Source organism: Dasypus novemcinctus, chromosome 4 (assembly GCF_030445035.2).
Source record: "Dasypus novemcinctus isolate mDasNov1 chromosome 4, mDasNov1.1.hap2, whole genome shotgun sequence".
Lineage (NCBI taxonomy): Eukaryota > Metazoa > Chordata > Mammalia > Cingulata > Dasypodidae > Dasypus > Dasypus novemcinctus.
The window spans coordinates 145,262,881-145,282,366 of record NC_080676.1 but is presented as its reverse complement, the minus strand read 5'-3'; the positions used below and the strand labels follow the sequence as shown (position 1 = coordinate 145,282,366).

At 38.8% G+C, this 19,486-nt stretch overlaps 1 protein-coding gene across 1 annotated transcript in view; it reads left to right on the top strand.

Annotated features, from left to right (window-relative positions):
* The window catches only part of CYYR1 (cysteine and tyrosine rich 1), a 100,976-nt gene extending 87,842 nt beyond the window's left edge, over nucleotides 1-13,134 (top strand). The window contains exon 4 of the mRNA XM_004468685.5: nucleotides 10,786-13,134. Coding sequence (XP_004468742.2) covers nucleotides 10,786-10,919 — 134 coding nt within the window. The 3' untranslated portion in view covers nucleotides 10,920-13,134. The remainder of the gene's footprint in view (nucleotides 1-10,785) is intronic.
* Nucleotides 13,135-19,486: the final 6,352 nt, after the last annotated feature.

Below are 19,486 nucleotides of genomic sequence, written 5' to 3'. Positions count from 1 at the left end.
TTGATAAAATTTAACACCCATTCCTTTTTAGCATAAATATATATACACACACACACAAATGCATGTGCACACAAGTGCATGCACACAGAGTACAAGTATACCTGCTTAACATAACTCAGGCTAACAGCCAACATCAGCTGCTGTGAGGTGTTAAGTAAAATAAAATGGCTACCTGCATTGGGCATTACCGGGCATGACCCCCTTTCCAAGAAAATGTAACAGGCAGAACTGCAGATAAGCAGTAACGGGTGATAAACCACTTTTGGTCCAGTAGAGAGAGCTGGTCAGAATGGACAAGCATACCATACTAACCGATGCATATCTGTACATTGTGGGACTTGGTGTAAGACCCCCCCCCCCTTCCTTCTTTCATAATATGGAAATGTAACAGCAGCCAATCAAAACATTTTCTCACTTGCTTTCTGTTAGCCCTACATAAACTACTATTCCACCAGCTATGCAGAGCTCCCTTCTACTTTCTGAATGCTACCCTGCCTGAATCTTTCTTGCTCCATGAAGCTGTGAGATCCTAAACTGCATGAAAAATTTTTCTTTTAATTGAGGATTTACTGGAGAAATTCATTAAAACATGGAACAGGGGAACAGTTCCAAGTTTTAGACACATCTTATCATTTATTTTGAAGTTTTGAGTCTTGCAGTTGAACCAAAAACTGTAAAAAGGGGTATGTCTTAGAAAAAGGGTCTGTTAAATGTGCCCTGAAATATCACTAGCATAGCCTTTAATAAGATGAAGCTACATTTATTCCTACTGTGGTCAGGAAGACTGTTTTAGTTTGCTAATGCAATTTTCTGGAAATGGGTTGGCTCTTACAATAGAGGTTTATTAGGTTAAAAGTTTACAGTTCTAAGGTCGTGAAAGAGTCCAAATCAAGGCATTATCAAGTGATGCTATCTCACCACACTGCAGCTGTGGGCAGTCAGGCACATGGCAGGGCATAATGGCAGCTCTGCCAGTCCTTGCCTTCTCCTCTGTACATACTCTTTTCCCAGGCCCAGCTGTGGGCATCCAGGCATATGGCTCATCTCTCCCCTCTCCTCTGGGCCTGTCTCTTTCAGCCTCTCAGCCTCTTTCTACACCTCTGTGCTCCAATGCTTCCAGCCTGGGGCCTCCACGACCTCTCTCTGTTAGCCTCTCGAGGTTTCTCTGTCGCTATAGCTTTTCCTGCATTTATCCCTCCTTTATAAAGGACTCCAGTTAAAGAATTAAGACCCACCCTGGATCATGCAATCTAAACAAAGGCCTTTACCAGAAGTAATTTAATCAAAATTTCCCACCGACAGTAGGTTTACATGCACAGGAATGGATTAGCTCTAAGGGCATAATCTTTTCTGCAACCCACAAAAAGCTTCCAACTGTTATAAAGAGAGTACCTACACGGAGTCCAAGGAGCATCTCAGAAAGGGGAGGGCAAAGTTGGAATATTTATGATGTTTTGAAGTCTGGTTTGATGCCAGTATTTCAATGGAGGTACTTGATTATGATTGAATAAGAACCACAATATAATAGTTTAGGATAGGTGGACACAGAAAAGAAGATTTGGGGACAGTGGTTCAAAGACTCTTGGAGTGTAAGAACTTTCATTTGATGCTTTATACTGAGGAGTTGATGGGTCTTTCAGGCATTTCTCAGAATGAATAATAAACACTTTCTCAAATGAATCTTTCTGGGCAAGAGATTCTTAAGATAGTAAAGCTACAATGATGAAGTCATTTGAATAGTAAAGTGATGTTAATGTATCGATGGTAAGCTGTGTAGATGATTTCAATTTGCAAATCCTAAATATCAGGATTTGTGTATGTTGTGTTGTAAGCAAAGAAAAGAGAATAACTGAGGCAAAATTCATTAACATAAAATACTAAGTTGACAAAAATAGGAACTAGAAAATTATCAATGGTGGTTATACATACCAGCCATACCATTGCAGGGCTGACACAAGGATGAGAGATGAAGTATGCAACATTCCTAGCAGATTGCTTGGAACATGGCTGGCATAAATGCTGGCTACTATGCTATTATAACATATAATGAAATACTCAAACAGAGTAACAACAGTGCATAGGTAATTAATAATAACCTTATTATGAAAAATGTTAGGGGACCAGATACTGATTGAACAACAACCAGGAAGCTGGAAATTCTATTAGATGCCCTATAAATGATGCCTTCAACAACCATGTGAAATGGGAATCTGTATCCTCTTCCTACCAGTGAAAAAAATGAAACTTAGATAGCTTAGGAAATTTGCCTATTTATACAGAAAGTAAGTAGTAGAGCTGAGATTCAAGTTCATGTATGTTTTAACTCATTAAATATGCATTATTAATATGAAAAAACCCTATACAATCTCAGAGGCAAAGAATCAAGAACTCAATATATTAAAAGAAATATAACAACATTTCTATACTTTTCAAATTAATGTACAGGTTTATTTCAGAATCAATGCAATTCCCCTAAGATCTTTCTTAGAATATACTAATCCTAAATTTCATTTAAAAGAATTAAAAAAATTGAGATTGTCTTAAAAAATAAGTGCTTGAGATACAGAATTAATATGTAAAAATCAGCAGTGTTTCTACACACTACAGACGAGCAATCTGAGAAGGAAATCAGAAGAAAATTCCATTTACAATAGCAACTGAAAGAATTGAATATTTCGGAACAAACTAAAACAGGACATAATGAACCTGTAACCAGAAAACTACAAAACATTGCTAAAAGGAATCAAAGAAGACTCAGATAAATGGAAAGACATTCCATGTTCATAAGCTGGAAGACCAAAAATCATTAAGATGTCATTTCTATCCAAACTCATTTACAGATTCAGTGCAATCCCAATAAAAATCCCAATAGCTTTTTTTTTTTTTTTTGCAGAAATGGAAAAGCCAATTATCAAAATTATTTGGAAAGATAAGGGATCCCCAAGAGCCAAAAATGTCTTTAAAAAGAACGTGGGCACCTGCTTCCCACATGGAAGGTCCTGGTTTGGCTCCTGGTATCTCCTGAAAACAAAAAACAACAAGCAAACAAATGAAAAAACCAACTTGGGGAGCTGATGTGGCTCATTGGTTGAGTGCTGGCTTCCCACATCCATGGTGCCAGGTTCAACCCCCGCCCTAGTACCTCAAAAAACAAAAAAACAGAAAAACAAAGTCGAAAGGATTCTTCACATCCTGACTTTAAAGCATATTACTTAGCTGCAATGGCAACAACAGCATGGTACTAGCAGACAGATTGACCAATAGAACCTAATCAAGAACTCAGGAATAGACCCTAACAACTATGGTCAAGTGATTTTTTACAATGCTCTCAAGACCAACCACCTGGACCAAAACAGTCTATTTAGCAAATGGTGCTGGGAGAACTGGATATCCATATCCAAAAGAAAGAAGGAGGACCCTATTTCATACCTTAAATGAAAATTAAAATGTACCAAGGACCTAAATATAAAAGCTACAAACATAGTAACTAGAAGAAAATGTTGGGAAACATCTTCACAACCCTGTGGTAGGCAGTAGTTTCTTATACGTTATACCAAAAGCATGAGCAACAAAAGAAAAAATAGATAAATGGGGCCTCCTCGAAATGAAACACTGTTATTCTTCAAAAGACTTTGTCAAGAAAGTAAAAAGGCAGCCTACTCAATGGGAGAAAATATTTGGAAACCACGTATCCAATAGGTGTTTGATATCCATGTTACATAAAGAGATCATACAACTCAACTATAAAAAGATGAACAAACCAATTTAAAAATGGGCAAAAGACTTGAATAGAATTTTTCTCCAAAGAAGAAATACAAATGGCCAGAAAGCAAATGAAAAAAATGCTCAACATCACTAGCTATTAGGAAACTAAGGATCAAAACTACAATGAAATACCATTTCACACCTTATAGAACATCTATTATTTAAAGAACAGAAAGTGACAGATGCTAGGAAGTGCTCTCCACTTTCTTCACTGTTGGTGGGAATGTAGAATGGCGCAGCCACTGTGGTAGGCAGTTTGGCAGGATTTCAAGAAGTTGAATATAGAACTGCCGTATGATCCAGCAATCCCATAACTAAAAATATATTCAGAAAATCTGAAGCAAGGATGCGAAATGACATTTGCTCACCACTGTTCATAGCAGCATTATCCACAGTTGCTAAAATATGGAACCAGACCAAGTGTCCATCAGCTGATAAATGGATAAACAAAATGCAGTATATACACACAATGGAATACTCTTTAGCTGTAAGAAGAAATGAAATCAGAATGCATGGGACAACATGGAAAAATATAGAGACTATTGAGTGAAATAAGCCAGACATAAAAGGACAAATGTTGTATAGTCTCATTAATATGAACTAAACACTTTGAGTAAAAACACAGTTTACAAAGAAGTAGAAGTTGGGTTGAGAATGGGAGATGATACTTAATGTTTACAGCATTACTGATAAGCTTAATTGTTAAAGAATGGAAATGAATAGAGTTGAGGCTAACAAACACTGCTGAGTTACAAATGTAACTCAGTGTAACTTTAATGGCTTAAAGGAGTATTAAAAGGGTAGTCTGTGGAAGTAAATATCAATTGAAAAGAAACTAGAGAGTAATGTAGGGATTGTGTAACAGTAATTTCGGTGATGGATGAGCATTGTGTTTCAAAGTACAAATATAAGTATGTTCTTTTACAAAGTGCTAAGAATAAGGTGATAACATGGGAAAATTACAACTAATGTAATTTACAGATGATAGTTAACAGTAATATAATATTTTGCAGCAATGGCAAAAATTTTTTTTCAATACTAGGGGACAACAATAGAGAGGCATAAGGGGTATGGATTTTCCCCTGTGGAGCAATGAAAATATTCTAAAATTGACAGAGATGATGACAACACAACTCTGATGACAATGAGATCCACTGAGCACATAGTTTGAATTGTTATACAAAGCACAGGATGGTAGAACACAGGACATCCAGTGATGGATGAGGGACTGTGGTCAACAGGACAAATATGAGAACATTTTCTCCTGAACTATAAAAAAATATATAATACTAATATAGAGTGTTAATAATTGCACCACATATAATAATATAAATTACTACTACTATCGTTAGTAGTAGTATTTTGAGGATGCTCTTTCACAGTTTGTAACAAATGTTTCACAACAATGCAAAGTGGTGATGGGGGAGATGTATGTTAGCCTTGTATGATGATATGCATGTTTGTTTTGTAAATTCACAGCTTTACATTTATTATTTATGTTCATGCATGAATGATAGACTTCAATATTTTTTTTAAAAAGGAATAACAAATATGAATAGTCTTAAACTATGAAATAAATTGAATTGGTTGTCAAAAATCTTCCTACAGAGAAAATTCTATGTCCCAGTGCTTCCTGGAGATGTCTTCAAAACGTTCAAAGAATAAATAAATTTAATCAGGCACAAACTCTTCCACAGGATAGAAAAAAGGGGAAGAACTACAACTACTTTTTTTTTTCCTGGTCCTTTTTTTCTTTTAAAGAAGTTTTAGATTAAATAAAAGTTACATAGAAAATATACAAATTTCTCATATACCCCACCCTCCCACACATACTTTCCCCCATTAACAACATCTTTGATTGTGTTCAACTACTTTTTTTTTAAGATTTATTTTATTTATTTCTCCCCACCCATTCATTGTTTACGCTTGCTGTGTCTGTTTGTCTTCTTTGTTTCTTTTGGAGGCACCAGGAACCAAACCCAGGACCTCTGATGTAGGAGGGTGGCACTTGAGCCACCTCTGTTCCCTGCTTTGTTGTTGCTCTCCTTATTTATTTCCTCGTTTCTTTTGTTGCATGATATTGTCACATCAGCTAGCCACACCTGCCCGTCGCACCTGCTCACCATCTTCTTTAGGAGACACCAGGAACCAAACCACGGACCTCCCATGTGGTAGGCAGGAGCCCAATCACTTGAGTAACATTTGCTTCCCACAACTACTTTTTTTAGCAGCAGAAAGCCATAATGAGATTTTCAGATACTGTGCCTTTAAAAAAAAAAAAGGAAGCCACTAACTACTGTCCATGGTTTAACTTAGAGTTCACCGTGTAGTGCAATTCTATGAATTTTTTTTAACTCAAAACCCACAGCTTCTCTAATAATAAAAAAATACATACTCAAGCAGCAGAAGGAAATATTTCAGTAAATTATTTCATGAAAAAAAAGTAAGTCATAAGGCTAACAATCATAAGATATTAAAATAATTTAAAAGCAACAATTAAAACAATTCGTTTCTAGTGTATTGGAACAGAATAGGTAGATAGGAATTTTATAAATTCTAATATAGAGATAAACTTGGGAAAGGTTATGATTAATAGAGGCGTAATTTAGATAATTTGCATTAACCACATTTAAAAAGTTTGAAACAATAAATTTGATGCAGAAATGCACCAAATAAAATAATAGATGTAAGGAAGCATTAAATATATACATTTAAATGGAAAACTCAGAAATAGGTTAGCTATATTTCAGATATTTGACAAAGAAGACAAATTTTTTAACTTGGAAACAACACAGAAGGTATAAAAATGTGAAAAGTGATAGATTTTGTTATATGCAAGTTTTAAACTTCATTACATCAATAAGGTAAAGATTTTAAAGGAAAATAAGCCAGCTCAAAGAGTTGTTCTTAGAAGAAAAGATATAAAATTATGTGTCCTTGTGTCGTGTTTATATCTTGTTATCTTAATTATATCTTAATTCTAATTAAGATCCCAGTTTATAAATTAAAAGTCAGAAACAAAAAAAAATCGCTCAGTAAGAATTACAGCTAGTAGACAAGATGTGGAACAATGTTGAAACTAGATTTTAATGAAGGCATTTTTTTTTTAAAAAAGGGTTATGCTTATTAAATTAGAAAATGCTGAATGACAGCATACTTCTATGCTTTTTAAAAATAGTTTTATAGTGTGCTCTAAGCACCAAAATGTGCATATGAATTGAGCCTGTCAGTCAATTCCTGGAATTTTATTCTAAAGAAATAATCTTAAATAAGAAAAAAGTTTATGTGTAAGAAGGTATTCATCACACCATTATGTTTAATGATTTTTAAAAATTCCAATGCAAGCCAGTGGAATAGTATGATAACCATTAATTATAAATTCATGAAGAATATGTAGCAGTATGAAAAAGACTTAAAAAGTTCTATGTGAAAAAGTATATACAGTTTTACATTATTGTAAGAATACAAATATACACAAATAAACAACTAGGAGACTGTCTATAAAGATAGTGTTTGTTATATTGGGGTGCCAAAATTATGGATGATTTTCCTCTGCTTCCAAATTTTCTAAAATAACACTGCACAGTTTTTATAATACTATGCACCTTCCCCCCACATTGTTGAAAACATAAAATTTCTTCTCTGAATTTGATAGTACTGTTTTTGTTTTTTCATTCTTATTTTAAACAAAAAAGAACAACAACAAAAAAGTGCAAAAACCCATTTCCCAGTGTCAGCCGTGCCCACCCTGCACCCCCACGTCACCCGCTCAAGCTTGGGGCCTGACTCTTCCTCCCACTCAGGACCCCCCTCATGCAACCCCCAGGGCTGGAGGCTCCACTTCCCTGGAGTGCACATCTCAGGGGGAACCGGGGGGAGGAAGGAACTGGAGGGCAGTCCCCTGATCCACCTGCCACCCCAAGTCTGCAGCCATATCACCAGGTCCCCTCTTGGCTCTCATAAACCTTTTCCTGGCCACATCACTAGCTTGGGGGCCGCTGATCTGGAGGAACTCCCTCCATACCCTTCTTTGCCTTGGGACCAGCTCAGGGACCTCCTTACTGAGGCTGGGGTGGGGGGGCTCCCTCCCTCCCTCCAATGTAGGGGAGAGCGGCAGGATCCCCAAGTTAAATACCCTAATGAAAGCAAGAGTGGGGGTTAAGGGGCTTCAGATCTAATAAATTATTAGCATTTTATTGTCTGTTGGGGGGTGGGTGGGGTGGGGGACAGGGCGTGGCCCCCCTTTTTTTTTAGTATTGTACCCAGCTGTATTCAGACATTGAAGATAAATGACGTATTTACCCTACCTGACTCAGAGAATCAAAATGTTACGAATTACACAAGCACCATAGTTCCATCTGCATCCATATATTTTTTTAAAAGCTTGTTTTTGACCTCGGTTAATTCAGAACTCTAAAATTGCTGCCTCAAAAAGTTTACTTTCTAGTGAAACCTTATCATCTGCAAAAAAGAAAATAAATAACACAGTCCACAGTTATACCAATATTATTTCAAAATGTCTTCCATTAGCTGATATTATAAAAGAGGCACCATGTGTATTTCATGGTAAGTAGTGCTCGAAATATGGCAATTCAGAATTGCATTATCACTTTATCAAAACCCAAAGGTTATAGGAAAGGAAGAACACTGTTTCCTGTCTTGAGTTTTCATTTTCAATGTGCAGCTGTATAAACTGTGTAGGGATTCTCACTGAAATGTACTCCAGCAGTTTTCATGCAGATGGCAAAATATAAACACTTTGTTACTGACACATAAACACACGCCCTGCTTCATAACAGAATGATGTAGAGTCCATGTGTGCTCCTCAAGTGGGAAGCAGAGAGAAGATTCAACATAAAAACAATTTTGAACCGCATGTATATAAGAAACAGTTGAATGGGTATCCAGCTGTAACTTCCTATTTTCCATGGAGGCTGTGGTGTTTTATTTCTTGGCTTAGATGAAGTTTATTATAAATCTCTTTGTCTCAGTCCTCCTAGGCATAATGAAGCCAAGGAGTGGGTGTAATGCTGAGGAACTATGTATTTCAACTCCACAGGAGTTATTCCACTTTGCTGGGGAAAACAGAGCTTGGAGCAGCCAACTCCAAGGTTCAGGGAGGCGTTGTGAAGGAGCAGTGACGAAGCTGGGTTCTTTGCAGGGCTCTGCCTTTGGCCGTGAGCCTGCTCAGCCCACCATAGACTTGCAAACCCTCTCTCACCTGAGCAGTGCTGGGGGACATCCCACTCAGCTGCGTGGCTCCACTTCTTCTCTGCCAGGGTGACTCAACCGTGATTCCTCCGATCCTCTGAATTATAGCAAATGGCCCAAAGCCTTGAGTTCCTGGTAAAGAGGGGCAAGCTGAAGGGATCCAGGAGCAAACATAGTTTGTGCCTGCATACAGGTTGAGGCCCTATATTTGGGCATGGTGTTTATCAGAGAACACTGGCAACATTTTATTGGTAAGGGCACAATCTGGAAAGCATTTAGAAATGAGGTTGTTAAAATGTTGCTTGTTCTTTTCTGCCATTTTATTGTTAAAGACATGGTCGTTTATTTGCATTATTATGATACTTGAGTGAAGGCTACATTCACAGTGGGCAATGAGAATGTGTCATTTTCCAAGTAGAATCCATGACCTTGATGATGCTTCAACTACAAGTGAGTTGTCAGTGCTGTGCTGAGCTGAGGGGTTCAGATGATGCACAATGATCTGGTTTTTTTTTTTAAGATTTATTTATTTATTTATTTCTCTCCCCCCACCCCCCAGCCCCGTTGTCTGTTCTCTGTGTCTATTTGCTGTGTGTTCTTTTTTGTCCACTTCCGTTGTTGTCAGCGGCACGGGAATCTGTGTTTCTTTTTGTTGCGTCATCTTGTGTCAGCTCTCCGTATGCGTGGCGCCATTCTTAGGCAGGCTGCACTTTCTTTCACACTGGGCGGCTCTCCTTACCGGGTGCACTCCTTGCGCGTGGGGCTCCCCTACACGGGGGACACCCCTGCGTGGCACGGCACTCCTTGCGCGCATCAGCACTGCGCATGGGCCAGCTCCACACGGGTCAAGGAGGCCCAGGGTTTGAACCGCAGACCTCCCATGTGGTAGACGGACGCCCTAACCACTGGGCCAAGTCCGCCGCCCTGAAGTGGTGTTTGAAGTCATGAGTGACTTTTAGTTCAAGGGCCACCTCTCTTCCAGTCCTGTGGGTGAGATTAAGCTGAGATTAAGATCACTACAGAAGAGACCTCCATACCCATTCATAATAGAGTACATTAAATGTGATTTTAAAACACATCGATATACATCACAATAAAAAATCCATTTTAGGAAAAATTTTCATATAAGATTTAGAAAATTAAACTTTATCCTCCTCATTCCCAAACCTGCTTGCCCTCCTTTTTTTCTTATAACTGTCAGATATAAGTGATATCCCGGTTATTGCACCCCATAGCTTGAACCCTCCTTTCACTCTTCTACCCCTTCTCTACCTATCCATCCACCACCTCAACACCGGGCTGCTCAGGAACTGCCATGTTTTCATTTCCGCCACTGCTATGAGCCCTTACAGCACAGCTTGGCTCCCGACACCCCCCACATTCACACGCCTTCTAGGTCCGTACCTCATGCTCCTTACATGACCCCCGAAGCCCACCATGATGACGGCACAGCCACACTCGGTGTCGTTGCCCATTTCTTGCCTCCATGTACCTTCTGCTTGAACCTAGGTGCTCTCCTGCTTCTGTGCTTTACCTCAAACTTGAATTGTACCTTAGCCCCTACTCTGTCTGCCCCTTTGACATCGTACTTCCGACAAACTTTCCCTAAGCCACCAATTCGGAACATGTTGGCGTAACAGCACTGCATTTTATGGCACTTGTCCTTTCATTCATGCATGTCATCGACCTTTTTGCACACGGAGAGTATTGTATGTCTCCCCATCTAAGGAACCTTGTCCAGTGTCTTAAACGCAGTAGACTTGCAAATCTTTGCTATGTGCCTGATGCTCTCTTCCTTTCCTTTTTCAGTGGCACCGCCCCCCTACAGTTACGACCATGAGATGGAACGCCCTGCAGACTTGCCTCCACCATACTCGCCAACACTGCGGGCTTCAGCGCAGCGTTCTCCGCCCCCTCCTTATCCGGGAAATTCAGGGAAATAATTCCTCTCCCAGAGCAGAAAACGTGCCCATCGGTGATCTTGCTTGGAACAAAACGCCTCTGCTCGGAAGCAGGAGGGAGAAGATTACTCAAAATAATACGTTTTGAGTCAGATAGTATGTCAGATGGAATGTCCAGGCTAAGAGAGCCAAGGTTTCTATCCTGCTCAGAGCTGATCCCAACTGGGGTATTGTGCTTGGTTCTCGGGGACCACATTTTAAGAGACTTACTGGTCGATGTCATTAAGGGCATTCGGAGAAGAGTAAAATTGACAAAACATCTGAGAATCATGTCGTTTAAGGAATAGATGAAGGATATAGCAATAACGACACTGAAAAAGAGAAGACTTGTATGGGACAAGGGAGTGGCCCGACTTACAGAACAACTCTATTCTGTGTAGCTTTAAAAGTCAGAACTAGAATTGTTCAGTCTTTCATTCCTCCCTCATATGAGGCATTGAATGGAAGTCACAGGGAGGGAACTTTGTTTCAGTATAAGAAAGACGATTTTAACAGTTGGTGCTTTCTCATTGACAAGATTTCTTTGTGAAGCTCCCTGTTACCAAGAATTTTCCAACAAAACCTGGCTGGCTGACTGGTAGAGAAAAGCTCTAGAAAGGATACTTAAATCAAATAGTAGGTGGGAACCCTAAAAGTTCTGTCCATGTTTTTGATAGGGATGAAGTGAATTTCATTGCCTCCATAATGAAAACAGCAAGAGTAGTTGAGTCTTACCCATTTAATTCGAATGTTAAAATAGAATCAGAAGGACACCGGCTGCTTGAAGCCAAGAACTTTTCAATGCTTACTACTGCCACCTAAAAATTACCTGGCTTTAATTAGATTATAACAAAGATTATTCCAACTGTGAAAAAAAAAAAAAGTATATCAAGTTCCACAGGCAACAGATACTTTGTTTCAGAGCAAAAGATAAAAAGCAAATATTGCCAGTAAATTTTTACATCAGGGTATAAAATCTCAGCACTGGACCATGAAGAAGGACCATAGAGCAGGCTTACAAAAAAAAGTAAGAAGGAAAAATGAAGTTGGATTCCCTTCTGTGGAATTCCACTCACATGTAGTATAAACAAATTGTTTGCTTCTCTTTTATAAAATTTTGATAATCTGTTCCCTTAGAAAACTTACATAGTTAATGGAATGGTAAATATGCTGACAGAAAAGTTACCTTTGAACCAAATGCAAATCTTAAGAGTGCCTATCTTTGGGTATAAAAGCTTTAATAAATAATTTTAGTGTGCCATATTTGCTGCAAGTGACCTTAACATTTATATTTTTATTTGGGTCCTTTTGTGTATTTAAAAATTGTATATTGAGCAATTATTGAAAAGAGGTGATGAGATTTTTGTGCCATTTTTCAGTTAAATCTAAAAAGTTTAATCCAGTATCATCACCGTAATTCAATGAAATCCCAAAACAATGCTAAGAATTCTGCAGAATTAAACAATCAAAAGAAATGTTTAAAGGTATAAATTAGGAATTTCATTGATCTGACTGAAAATTGCCAATGAGGTCTCAAGTCCACATTTGTTTTGAATGACCCGTTTGATTTCCAAGCAGTGATGATTTTCTTAATTATGAAGACACAAGGCTTCGATGGGTTTTAGCTTCTCATCGTGAAGGTCTCCCTGACTTACGTAAGGATTTTAGCATCATTTTAACAGTACATGTGCTTTAATTTATTTCTTGTCTGCAAGTGTGATCAGTTGCACTGCAGCTTTGCAACTCAAAGTGCCAGGGTTGCCATGATTTTCAGAATGTTGGTTACCAACATACCATATATTCTTTAAGAAAAATGGAGAGGAAAGGGCCAGTGGAAATTGAATGATCATGCTGTCAGTAAACATTTATCTCATGCCTCCTGTGTTCTGCAAACATTGCCTATTGCAGCCCACATCATCCCTTGTCTTTGAATTGTTTATGATCTTCTTTAAGGTATATAACAAGTCCATAATTCTATAATAGATGATTATTTTACTATGTATATTTAATGTTACAATAGCATGAATGTCACATTATCAGTATAGACTTTTGGAGTTCACTGAATATTTTCATAAATGATGCTTCTTGGGGGAAAATAGAATATGATATGAAAGCTTTGGATTATGATTATTTAAAAACTAATGTATTTTCTGTGGCCAAAGTGCTTCCAATAAGCAATAAAATGAAAGAACCCATTATAACAAGGGTTATATTTTAATCGTCTTGTGTCGCTTTTTTATTCACCCTCCCTTCCTGCTGACTTAGCCTCACTCATCTATTCAGGAAACACAGGGCTGGAGCCAGGAAGACATTATTTTGAATCCTGGCTCTGGTCTGTGTGACTTGAGACACACAGCTTTTGTGAGATTCAGCTTTTGGCTCTGTAAAACATAAGTAATATAATCTGCTTCTTTGGGTTTTGTGAAAATTGGATGAATATATGCAAAATTGCATGTATACTTCCTGGCACAGAGAAAGTCTCAAATATATACTGGCCCAAAATTAATTAACAAAAAGAACAATGTAATAATAACAGCTTCTAGAACTGCTATCCACCACAGTAGCCACCCAACTATATATGGTTATTTAACTTGAAATTAAATGAAATGAAAATTTTAGTTCCTCCATTTCACAAGGCATTTTTCATGTGCTCCATAGTGGCTACTTTGCTGGGCATCAGTGCTCTAGAAGATTCTCTATGTAAAACAAAATGAAGTAGCAGAAAGGAGTTAAAGAACCTACTGCGATGCCTAGTCCAGGAGAAACTAGACTTTGCTAGTTAATTGTGATGTCCTTAAGTGAATGAGTGTGATGAGGCTACTGATGTTGAACTAAGGCCATAACCTACGAGTAATGAAAGGTCTACCCAGGCTCAGCAAGGGCAGGGCTGGAGAAGTTGTTACAAGAACTGAAGGGATGATGGTGGAAGAGAGACCCTGGACTAATCCAGGAGCTGGTGAGACAGAGCCACAGACTGTTGTAGTCTAATCAATTCTGCAGCTTGCCCTACAGAGCTACGGAAGCCACCAGAGGACCATCCAGGGTTACCTGTATCTTCTCATGGGCAGCCTTGGGGCAGCCATTCCACCATGAAATGAAATCACTCATCACTTACCAACAACCCCACTTCCAATGTGTGCTTGTTTAGCCAAACCACCCATTTTGCAGACTTTTGGTGTAGATGGGGTAGGGTCCAGTACATGTCAGATTCTATATTGAGTCCATCAAATAATGGCGCTTTATGTGCTACCATTTGCTTTAACTTAATTAAAGCCTCCCAGTACCAGAATGTCAAAGCTACATGATCTTCTTACTAATCACTTTGGAAGCTCCTGAGGACTGCTGGTGCCTGAATCAGACCCTGATTAAAACATGCAATTTGTACGCTCTGATGACAGGCCCAAGCTGCAAGCTAGTTAGCTGAATTTGCTTAAGGTAGATGCTCCCCCGTGCAACCCCACTGTGTAGTTCAAACTGATCAGGACCTCTAGAAAAGGAAAGGGACATCCCTAGCTTTAAAAGGCTCCATACGTGATTCAGATTTCTACCCTACCTCAACCCCACTCCCATCCCTCTGCCTCTTAGGATTCTCTAGTACAAAGGAAAGAACCAAGGGTTCTGAGGAAGAGACTTTGGTTTGTCTCTCATCTCTGTCACCTAGCTATACGACTGATGCCAAGTAACTGCCTTTCCATAACAATTTCATCCAAAATACATTGAATAACACCTCCTTGGCCAGGCAAACTTTTGACTGTAAACACTGAGTTTAGAATATCTGCCACAAAGGTCTTGACTGGTGACTCAGCCAGACACAAATGAATATATGCATTCTCTTTTTTCAGTCTCAGTGCTCCCATTCTCCAGCCTTACTACTTCTATAAGCAGGTATATTAGTTACTTGCAGCTGTGTAACAAATTAACCCAAAATTATTAGATTCAAACAACAGCACTTATTTTCTCTGTTTCTATAGTTCAGGAATCTGAGCATGGCTTAGCTGGGTTCTCTGGCTTGGACTGACAGGATGCAAACAAGGTGTCTGCCAGAACTATGGTCATCTCAAGATTCAACTGAGGAAGAATCTGCTTCCAAGATCGCTCACGTGCATCATTTTGGACAGGGTGCAGTGCCTTACAGGATATTGGACTGGGCCGCAGTTGCTCACTGAATGTTGGCCAGAGGCCAATCTCAGTTCCTTGCCACATGGGTCTCCACAAAGGTGAATGGAGGCCTGTCAGCTTGCTTTCCCAGAGCCCGCAAGCAAGAAGAGCCATGGAGGGGAATGTGGCAGCAAACAAGAGTGCCAGCAAGATGGAAATCACAGAGCTTTAAAACCTAATCTTAGAGGCGACCTTCCATCACTTCCACCATATTCTGTTCCTTAGAAACACGTTACTAAGTCCAGTACACACAAAAGGGGAGAGGATTATCAAGGCCTGACTACCCGGAGGCAGTCAGCGTTCGGGGCCATTTTGGTGGTCTGCCTCCCATGGCAAGGGTATTTCATTCCATTCTCCTTAAGTTCATTATCTGGAGCTTAGGCAATATGGAAAACAACACCTAACCTCTAACAAGAACATACCGACTCAGCAGCTGAAAGAATGTCAGGATCATGCTTGGCAGTGATTAAATTGCTTTTCTTGCATTGACAAGGGTAGAATGGCTCTAACAAGATTCACAGAGTCACACTAGCTGGATAAATGTTGCATTCCTAAGGGCATGCTAAATGGAGACACACGAGGTTTGTGTTTCTCATAAACTTCATATATGAGCTGTACTAAAGCACACCTGGAAATGAAGGGAGGCCCACATACCTTTATGTGCAAGTCTTAACACGTTCCTGTTCTAAACTTTGTTTCAACTTTGTTCCAAGGTATTTAATCTTCATCAAGAAAAGGATTCCAAGACAAGTTTCCAGATGAGTGTTCAGGGGATCAAGTTGCTACCTAGACTTGTCCTGAACAACTTCACTGAAAATGCAGAAGCATAACAAATCCAAGCAAATATTTGGAATTATGGAAACATGAGTTGGAAACATTTGCCTTCTCTGGAACCAACATTAAGAGATAATTGGTAGAAAATTTGTTTGTGGTTGTACTCTTTGATTCCTCTGCTCCTTTTTTCAACCCATTTATGAGTAGCTTTCAGTGGGTGCCACTCGCCATGTTTGTGTGTGTGGAGAAGGGAAGTGGATCATTTTATGAAATATATTTAGTCAAAAGTGATAAATGAATAGAAATCACAACTTTTTCCAGGTCTGCAAACAGGATAATTTAATTTTTTTGTGACTAAATTCTAAACAGAATCAAATGAACTGGTTTTCCCATTTGTGTAGCTTCTTGCCAGTTAGTATCTTTCTTATCACACATCTAGTGTATCATATTCTCTGTTGCCTGGGAAACAACTTGAAAGCTGTTCAGAAGAATTGAAGAGTCAGAGCCCAACTCCACAGGCTTTGCCTGTGAAAAACCCTTTGGAAACCTATCCTTTTGGTTGCCCCTGTCACTCCCTGAACATAGCACACATTACTTCCATATTTTGGCGCCTCTCCTCTGCAGATACGGGTTCGCCTGACTGGCTCTAGCTAAATGGCTTATATGCTGAGGACTTTGGTAATTTCTCCATCCAGAATTAATTATTCCCATCTATGTCAGTTTTTTGTACCTATTTTGTACCTCCTTTATAGCCTTGTCATAGAGTTGTTTAAATGTCTGTCTGGCCTGTAAGACTATAAGCTCTTTCTAGAGCAAAGACTGTATCTTGGACATTTGAAACACCTGGGGTACACTTACATGATATTTGAAACATGAAGTAAATTATTGAACTTATTAAACCAGGAAATTATGTAACTTGATATTAAAGAAGTTAAATACAACTTTGAGAGTTAGAGGAAGTGACTTCATAGTGTGTAGCATAGTCTAAATGAGATCTATAATCTAAGATGTGGGTCAGAGAATGGGACTAAAGGCCCTAGTTTCATAGTTTTTAACTGATGATACATTCCATCCAAATACAGTATTAACACATGTCCATTCAAGTAAATGAACATGTTCATCTTAACTGACTCATTTAGTGGGAACATGACAACACGCCAATTTGGGAGAGGCACTTTTATAATTCTTCAAATTTAATTTGAGCGTCTTATTTTTCACATAAAAAGAATACCAACCAAATATCAGAAAAGAATGGCTACACAAATCACATTTCAATAGAATGCATGCTAATATAATTTAGACTTCATAAGCAGTGTCCGAAGTATTTTCCAAATGCATTGTACTCGCAAAAGATGCCACCCTTTTCACATTTTCATTTCTTCAGTAGGTGAAAAACTACTGAATATTTAGAAAAGAAACAAACAAGGCTAAAGCTAGCTGAAACCAGGTGGTCAGTAATAAAATGGCAGCCAGCTTTTGGGCTTTTTTAAATGTAATAGGCATGAAAAGCAATAGTATATTTATCCAAGTTTTGAAAAGCAGTGATACTGATATATTAAAAAAAAAAAGATTCTCAGTGGAATCATTCCTAGAAATGTGTTACCTTAAAAATAGCATAATAATAAAGACGATGGCAATAACATAAATTGCATTTATTGTGCCCACGCACTGGCCTACACACTTTACATTTCATCTATATTTAATCCTCTTCCCAAACCATGGTGTAGGTATATCATTATTCCAAATTTTCAAGTGAAGAAACTATAAATGTGTCTCTCCGTAGTTCTAAAAAATATCTTTCAATAAGAATACACTTTTAATATGGCAAAGAAATACATCCATATATATTTCAATTTGTCAACAGTACCTGCCACAATATAGGGGCTGATCATGAGTCTTAATAACACATCCTTCTCTTTGTCCTTCTGTTGCAATTGATCATTTAGCCTCCATCAGCTGCAGTTTTTGTGAAGACCTTAGAAGGAGACAGAGTAAAAGGATTCCCTTATCTCTAATACAGCACCTGGTCCCCTCAGGCACCCTCATTGGATTATCTACCAGGTCATGACTTTTGCCTGTACCTTAGAAACCACTATAAATTGTCCATGGCTGCTCCATCTTTTCTTTTGACCAGGACAAATGAATGAATCCATATTTATGGAAAGGAAAGAGAGGAAGGGGATGTGTGCCAAATGATGTGAACTTTTAACTAATCTTGCAGGGGCAGCCATGTCTCACTGCAAGCAGTCTGAGAACAGGAACAATTGCTGTCCACTTTGCAGGTTATCTAAATATTCCTACGGAATTAGTTGTTGGTTTTCTGTGATGCATGTTTGGTTTGTTTTGAGAAAATCATGATCAGTTTAGAATTTAAAAACATATATTAGCATTAAAATATTAAAGTAGATAACAATAATGATTTGTTAGAAAAGTTAGGGAAGAATTTTAAAATGACAGAAAAGGAAATGATAGCCTTCTTGATAATTCTGCAGAAACCACAGAGTTCTGTAGTAATCAATCACAAGATAGTTTTGCCCTGCACAAAGCTGTATAAGCATGAATGTCAAAATTTAACTATTTATGAAATCTATGTGTCTTCAGGCCCCAGCAATATAGTAAATTATATTTCTCTACCTTGGACCTCATTTGCTACTGTGGAATGAGGCTCCTACATAGCACCACTTATAATTATATTTGAGAGTCTTCAACCTGGTCTCAGCTACCAGGTTGCACCTCCTGTTTCTTTCTCTCCAGCTCCCTGTTAGTGATGTGGTTGGCGGGATATTTGCCAACCTCTAGATAGCTTGAGGGTCACTGGGCACTGCCGTGCTGCCGGGGACCACCATTGGGATCTTCAAATTGGTTTTCTGTGCCAGCCACGGATACTGCTATCACTGGAGCAGCTTCTATGTGGCAATGTCTGCAGCAGTTTGGTATTATTTATGAATTCCAAAAATAGATAATGGATTATGTTTGTAAATTGGTCTGTTTCCCTGGGTATTGGATTCAGGATTTCCCTAGATTGTACTGGATTCAGAGGTTTCACTCTTCCTTGATTAAATTATGATTAAGGCTTTGACTGGGCCACATCAGTAAGATGTTGAGTCCCCACTCCCTTGGTGGGTGGGGACTCAGAGAGAAAATGACATGGCAGAAGAGACAATTGTAGAGTTTTGGGATGCTGGAACTCTGGGAAGTAAACACACAGGAGAAGAACAGAGAGAAAAAGAGATGGCTCCATAGACACAGCAGAGGCCCTGGGAAGAGAGAGAGCATGAGAGTCTACAGCTGACCTTGTGTAGAGACCAGAGCAGCTGAGCCCAGAGGGGAATGAGCCCTGGGAAAGACAAGACTTATCCCACCCTACATTTGATATTGGAAGAAGCTGGGACCATGAAGCCTTAAGAAGAAGAGGGAGGCGGAACCCCTACAGACATCAGCAGTGATCTTGCTCCAATACATGGCCAATGACTTTGAGTGAGAAAGTAGTCTTTAAGGTACATTGAGTTGGACCCCTTAGGGCCTTGTGACTGTGAGCTTCTACCCCAAATAAATACCCTGTATACAACCTGACAGATTTCTAATACTTTGCATTAGCACCGCTTTTGGTTGACTAACACATGATTGCCTCTTACTGC